Here is a 6,125-nt window from a genome sequence, read left to right as displayed (position 1 = left end):
GGCTGCGGGCCAGCGAGGAGGCCGTGGCGCAGCTGGAGGAGGAGAAGAGCCACCTGGAGTTCCTGGGGCAGCTGCGCCAGTACGACCCCCCTGAGGAGAGCCAGGTGCGCGGCCGGGCCAGGCGACCAGCACGTGCTAGGGCCCCGGCCCTCCTTAGATACCCATGGCTCCCCATTCGCCATGGGGCCCAGTGTCCTAGGCCCTCAAAGACCGCCCCCAACCCACTGGACTTCCGCAGAAGCCCTCAGCTGTTCCTGCAGATCCTCACCAAGCCCTCGGGACACCCCGAGGCCCCTGACCACCACCTCCCTCACACCCTGGGGTTCAGGACCCCCATCCCTGAAACTGATTCCCAACCCCGTGACTCCCCACGTCCTGTCCTCTCCGCAGCAGCCTGAGTCCCCCCGCCGCCGAGACAGCCTGGCCTCCCTGTTCCCCACTGAGGAGGAGGAAAGGAGAGGTGGGTGTGGGTCCGTGTGACGGGGAGCTCAGCCATGGAGGACGAAAGGCTGAGCTGGGGAGGGATGCTGGACCCCGAGGCCCTGAGCAGGGGGTGGGGGGTCAGGCAGGGTGTCAGGAGGACGGAGCAGGTGGCCGTGGGGGTGACTGCGCGGTGAGGCTGGGCGGGAGGTGCCTGCGTTCACATCCCAGGGGCCTGGGATCCCAACCTCAGAAGGCAGTGCAGGCCCATGGCCCCAGGGGCAGCTGTAGCCCTGGGGGGTGGGGGCGTGTCCCTCGTGTGAGGCTGAGGGGACAGGAGGCCTGCAGTGACTAGGTACCTGCCACCCCCAGGTCCTGAGGCGGCGGGGGCCGCGGCGGCGCAGCAGGGGGGCTACGAGATCCCGGCCCGCCTTCGGACCCTGCACAACCTCGTGATCCAGTACGCGGGCCAGGGCCGCTATGAGGTGGCCGTGCCGCTGTGCCGCCAGGCCTTGGAGGACCTGGAGCGGAGCTCCGGCCACTGCCACCCCGACGTGGCCACCATGCTCAACATCCTGGCGCTGGTGTACCGGTGAGCCGAGCCGGCTGTGCCCGAGGGGCCGCAGGGGCCGGAGCCACTGTCGGGCGGAAGAGGGGATCCTGGTGTCGGCGTGGGGTACTGGAGTGGTGGTGGGGAGGGGGACAGATCTGGGGAGGCCGCGTGGACCCAGGCAAAGAGGAGTCAGTGAGTGTGGGTGACAGAGACCCCAACAGAGTGGGGACGATTCCTGGGGTGGCCAGAGGCTGGGCAGTGCTCTGGAGGTGCTAGACCTAGTAGGCGTGGGGAGACCCAGAAGGGACCCCAAAGGGTGCCACTGTGCCTGGTTCAGCCTGGCCCCTGCTCCCCCACCCTGGCTGACCCCTCCATCCTTGCGCTGCCCCACAGGGACCAGAACAAGTACAAGGAAGCCACAGACCTGCTCCACGACGCCCTGCAGATCCGGGAGCAGACACTGGGCCCCGAGCACCCCGCGGTGAGTGGGGGCCCGGGAGGAAGGAAGGGCCGGGGCTGTGCCTTGCCCGCTCCTGACCTGCCTCCCTTGGCCCTGCAGGTGGCTGCCACCCTCAACAACCTGGCCGTCCTCTATGGAAAGCGTGGGCGGTACCGGGGAGGCGGAGCCCCCTGTGCCAGCGCGCCCTGGAGATCCGTGAGAAGGTCCTGCCCTTGCCCAGCGCCCTGTTCTGAAGCCCCCTCCCGTTTTGACCCTGAAATGTTCAATTCTGTGGCTCTGTGGCCCCAAACCTGTGAGCCCTGACCTTTTATGCCCGCCTCACTGGGTGCTGTGAGCTAACAATTTAAGCCTAGAGCACCCATTCCCAGGAGCCACCATGCTTGACCTCCATTTGACCTTGACTCCTGACTCTGACCTCTCCTAACTCACCTCTGTGCCCCAACCTGGTACACCCCCTCCTTGATAGAGTCATTTGAACCTGCATCCCAAGGTCCAGGTGGTTTCTGAACCACCATGACCTCTGACCCGATGAAGCTCCAGTTGGGTGTAACTTCTGCCCAACCCCGTGCAATTCTCCACTTGGATGCTGTAACCCCCAACGCGTGACCCCGGTGATGGCTGCTGGCGTCACGCGGCCTGCCCATCCCGGATGACCCCTAGGTCCTGGGCGCCGACCACCCGGACGTGGCCAAGCAGCTCAACAACCTGGCGCTGCTGTGCCAGAACCAGGGCAAGTTCGAGGAGGTGGAGCGGCACTACGCCCGGGCCCTGAGCATCTACGAGGCCCTGGGCGGGCCCCACGACCCCAACGTGGCCAAGACCAAGAACAACCTGGTGAGGCCCTGGGCGGGGGGACTGCTCCCGGATCTGTGCAGGATGGGAGGCAGAGGCCAGGAGCCCCCTCGCCAGGCCCGTGGAGAAGGGGCTCCTGAGACCCCAGCTGGGCCCGGGCTGGTGAGACCGGAAGCGGCAGGAACACAGGTCTGGTGCCAGGGAACAGCCCAGGGAAAGAAGCTGGAGACGGGCTGGGAACAGTGACAGCACCAGGCGTTTATTGAGCTTGGATCCCGTTAGTGCTTCCCCTGCACCATCCATTTGCTGTTTGTTAATCCTCACCTGAGGATATATTTGCCATTGTTTTTTTGTGTGTGTTTTTTTAAGAGAGAGTGGAGAGGGAGGGAGGGAGGGGGGAAGAGAGAGAAAGAAAGATCAGTGTGAGAGACACATAGGCATCAAATCTGCAACACAAGCACGTGCCCTTCACCGGGAATTGAACCCGGACCTTTCGGTGCATGGGCTGGTGTTCTAACCACTGAGCACACCAGCCAGGGCCGCACCACCCATTTCTCAAAGGACTCTGGGAGGTAGGTGTTCTTGTGGCCCCATTTTGCAGATGAGGAAACAGAGGCACAAAGGAGAGCAGGGAACAGGCTGAGCCAGGAGGCCCCCTGCCCTGGTCACTGAGGCAGGAAGTGGTGGGGCCGTGAGCTCCGCTGTAGGCGAGGCCTGGGTGGGAGCGGCCGGGCTGTGCCTGGTCCAGTGTGGGAGCTCCCGGAGCCGAGATCACCCGGCCACGCCCCCCGCAGGCCACAGCCTACCTGAAGCAGAACAAGTACCAGCAAGCGGAAGAGCTATACAAAGAAATCCTCAGCACGGAGGACCTGCCCGCTCCTCTCGGTGAGCCCCCGTCCCCCTGCCCCCCACAGGGGCTTCTCAGTGTCCCCACCACAATGCCCCCGTCTGTTCCCCAGGAGCCCCCAGCACAGGCAGAGCTGGTGACGCAGAACAGCAGGTGAGGACGGGCTTTGCTTCGGCTCCCGGGGTGGGAGTGGGACTGGATGGGACGTGGGGACTGACGTGTCCCCGGCGCCCTCCCAGACCCTTCGCCGGAGCAGCTCGTTCTCCAAGCTCCGTGAGTCTATCCGGCGTGGAAGCGAGAAGCTGGTCTCCCGTCTCAGAGGCGAGGGGGCGGCGGGAGCAGCCGGGTGAGTGTTGGATCAGGTCAGTGAAGAGCCCTGATAGCTGCAGCTCCCCCTGTCCTGCTCAAGAACCTTCCATGGCTCCCATCTCCCCTTGGCATACAGTCACACCTGGTGCTGGAGAGGTCTTCCCAGGGCGGGAGCCAGGCCCTCCCAGACTCACTCGCTCCCTCTGCAGGATGAAGAGAGCCGTGTCCCTCAGCACGCTGCACGCGGGTGGTGCCAGGGCTACTGGGGCCCAGGTGAGGGGAGACAGGGGCACCTGGTCAAGGATGGAATGGGGGTCCAGGCTGACAGGCAAGGGGAGGGAGGGGACAGGCTGGTGTTGGGAGCCAGGGGTGGTAGGTGGGAATGGACCAGAGGACAGAATGGATGGATGGGCTTTACTTGGGGGTCAGGTAGGGGATGGACATGAGGTACAAGAGAATGAGCAGTACAGCCGCTGCAGTGGACAGGCTGGCAGTCAGGGTGGGGTAGCTCTAGTGCAGCTGGAGCAGGTGTGTCCTGCCCTCGCCTTCCCATCAGCCACCCCTTGTGTCTGTCCCCAGTTCCCCAACCGGCACCTGAGTGAGGCCTCTCGGACCCTCAGCGCCAGCACCCAGGACCTGGGCCCCCGCTAAAGTCCACAGGACCACGTGCCTGCAGCTTCCTCGAGAGGGGAGTCCTTTCATCGCCTTGCCTGGGACACCCCGTGTACTGGGCTGCCCTCTCCTCTATTAAAGTTTGTCGATCTGGCCGCCCAGAATGTCTGCTTGAGGTCTCCGTCCTGCACAGGCCTTCCCGCGCCTCCCGGAGGCCCCTCCAAGCCCCAGGACCGAGGGCCAGGCAACACTCGCATTCGCAGGAACTCCTTTTATGGCCCTGCCCCACCTCGCGCTACAGCTGCTGTGCAATCTGCTCGATCCTCCGCAGCGTCTCCTCCGACTCCAGCTGCTCCAGGCTAAGCAGGGACAGGCCCAGCTGATCCTCCTGGCGGGCAAGGACAGGAGGGTGAGGCCAGGGGCTCAGGCACCTGCCCACGGTGGACACACGCTGGCGTCTGAGCCCTAGACTCCCAGCAGTTCCCAGGCCGGGCGTGTGGGCGCGCACAGACCTCCCTTTGTGGCGGGCAGGCTGGGTGAGGGCGTGGGGAGGAAGCCGACCTTCCCGGAGCAGCTTCGTGTGGGAGGCTAAAGGGAAGCAGGGCGGGCCCCTCCAGCTCACCCTGTGGAACGGCTGTGCCATCTGCCTCAGGAAGTACTTGGCCACCTGGACCCCCTCGTCCACGGTCAGGTTGAGGTTGGCGTCCGTGAGGTGCTCCTGGATCCAGCGAGGCAGCTTCCCCCGCTTGTCCGCCCGGGCAAACCGCTTTGAGCAGGAGGCGGGAGAGAGGGGGAAGGTGTCAGGACCCTGGGACGATGATGAGGGGAACAGCCAGGCTGGGCGGGCCCGACCCCCACCTTGTCAGCGAAGACCATGAGGCCGTAGTCGGTCTTGCCCCTGATGGCCCGACCCACACACTGGGCCGCGTGGCGCATGGCGTCGAAGGTGAGGAAGTCGTTCTCTCGGATCTGGAACTGGTCCCGCAGGTACTCCAGCCGCGCCTGCGGTGAGATGGGGCCGGTCCCTAACGCCTGTCCCTCTGCAGCAGCCCCTTCCCCGTGCAGATCCTGGGGGAGCACCCAAAAGGCGCCCTCACATCCTGCGCCCCCAGGCGCTGCTCACCTTGAGGATGCGGCTCTGCGTGTAGACGTAGGGGACGCCAAACATGATGACGGCCCGCCCGAAGTGGTGCACTGTGTGGGGGGGCAGCGAGAGGGGTCACCCTGAGGCCAGCCGGAGAGAGCCACCCTCAGGCAGCCCCGGAGTGGGAGGCGTGGGGGTGCTCCGAGGGCCCCACCGGCACCCAGGGAGGGAGGGAAGGGAGCCCCTGGGCGTGCCCAGGCTGTGGGCGTCCCCTGGGGCAGCAGAAATGGCCAGGGCTCCAGGAAGGCTGCGGGGGAGGGGAGAGCCTAGTCTCCTCACCAAAGTCGATTCCCTCGGACACTTTGCCTCGAGCCACTGAGAGCAGGATGGCCCCACGGCCGTTCTCGCAGGCCTGCGGAGGGGAGGCCAAGACAGAGGCACGGCCCCTCAGAGCTGTCCCTCCCCCGTCCCCCCTCCTTTCAGCTCCCCCCTCCCCCGGCCCAGCCTCACCTCCTGGTACTTCTCCAGGGCCACACTGGTCTCAGCCCCGTCTTGGGTCTCAATGAAGAGCAGCTTGTTCCTCTGGATGTTCTCGAGGATGCCCTGAAGGACACGCGGGTCAGTGCGGCCGGCAGGAGGGTCACGCTCTCGGGCGTCCCTGCTAAGCTCGGCTCTGCCCGGGCTTCCCGGGCTACAGACCACTTCTCTCCCCCGCGGAGACCCAGCAGGGAGGGCGGTGGCACCGCGGCCTCCTTTCAGGAAACCTGTGATCCTGGCAGGGAACCGTCCCCACACCCAACTTTTGGACAAGTGGGGCAGGCATGTGGCCCAAGACAGCCAGTCGGGACCCTCCCCGCCCAGCCACTGACTGTGGAGACACGATTTCACATGTGACAGACATTGTAATAGAGACCTGTGGCCAGGACAGACACAGAGACAAGGGGACAGGACAGAGGGCTGAGAAACATCCCCCCACAGATGGTCACCTGGAACCCTCAGAGGGGAGGAGCTGGGGCAGCCGGATTTCCATGTGGGAAAAACAGAACCT

General features: G+C 65.3%; 2 protein-coding genes across 2 annotated transcripts in view; one reads left to right on the top strand and one right to left on the bottom strand.

The window, feature by feature from the left end:
• Positions 1-5: 5 nt before the first annotated feature.
• KLC3 (kinesin light chain 3) lies at positions 6-4,157 on the top strand (the record flags this gene model as incomplete). Its single annotated transcript, XM_006109630.3, is given in 12 exon segments — positions 6-104; positions 391-460; positions 793-1,012; positions 1,367-1,454; positions 1,533-1,589; positions 1,592-1,636; positions 2,094-2,267; positions 3,020-3,110; positions 3,185-3,225; positions 3,312-3,418; positions 3,591-3,654; positions 3,961-4,157. Coding segments are annotated over 12 exon segments (1,128 nt in total), but the record flags the coding sequence as incomplete, so codon positions are not given.
• Positions 4,158-4,249: 92 nt separating this feature from the next.
• Positions 4,250-6,125, bottom strand: part of ERCC2 (ERCC excision repair 2, TFIIH core complex helicase subunit) — a 15,753-nt gene continuing 13,877 nt past the window's right edge. The window contains 6 exon segments of the mRNA XM_023749151.1: positions 4,250-4,381; positions 4,616-4,759; positions 4,852-4,995; positions 5,117-5,187; positions 5,417-5,489; positions 5,588-6,123. Of these exon segments, the coding sequence (XP_023604919.1) occupies positions 4,289-4,381; positions 4,616-4,759; positions 4,852-4,995; positions 5,117-5,187; positions 5,417-5,489; positions 5,588-6,123 (1,061 nt within the window). The 3' untranslated portion in view covers positions 4,250-4,288.

Source organism: Myotis lucifugus, unplaced genomic scaffold (assembly GCF_000147115.1).
Source record: "Myotis lucifugus unplaced genomic scaffold, Myoluc2.0 scaffold_3234, whole genome shotgun sequence".
NCBI classification, from domain to species: domain Eukaryota; kingdom Metazoa; phylum Chordata; class Mammalia; order Chiroptera; family Vespertilionidae; genus Myotis; species Myotis lucifugus.
This window is presented reverse-complemented; position numbering and strand designations above follow the sequence as displayed.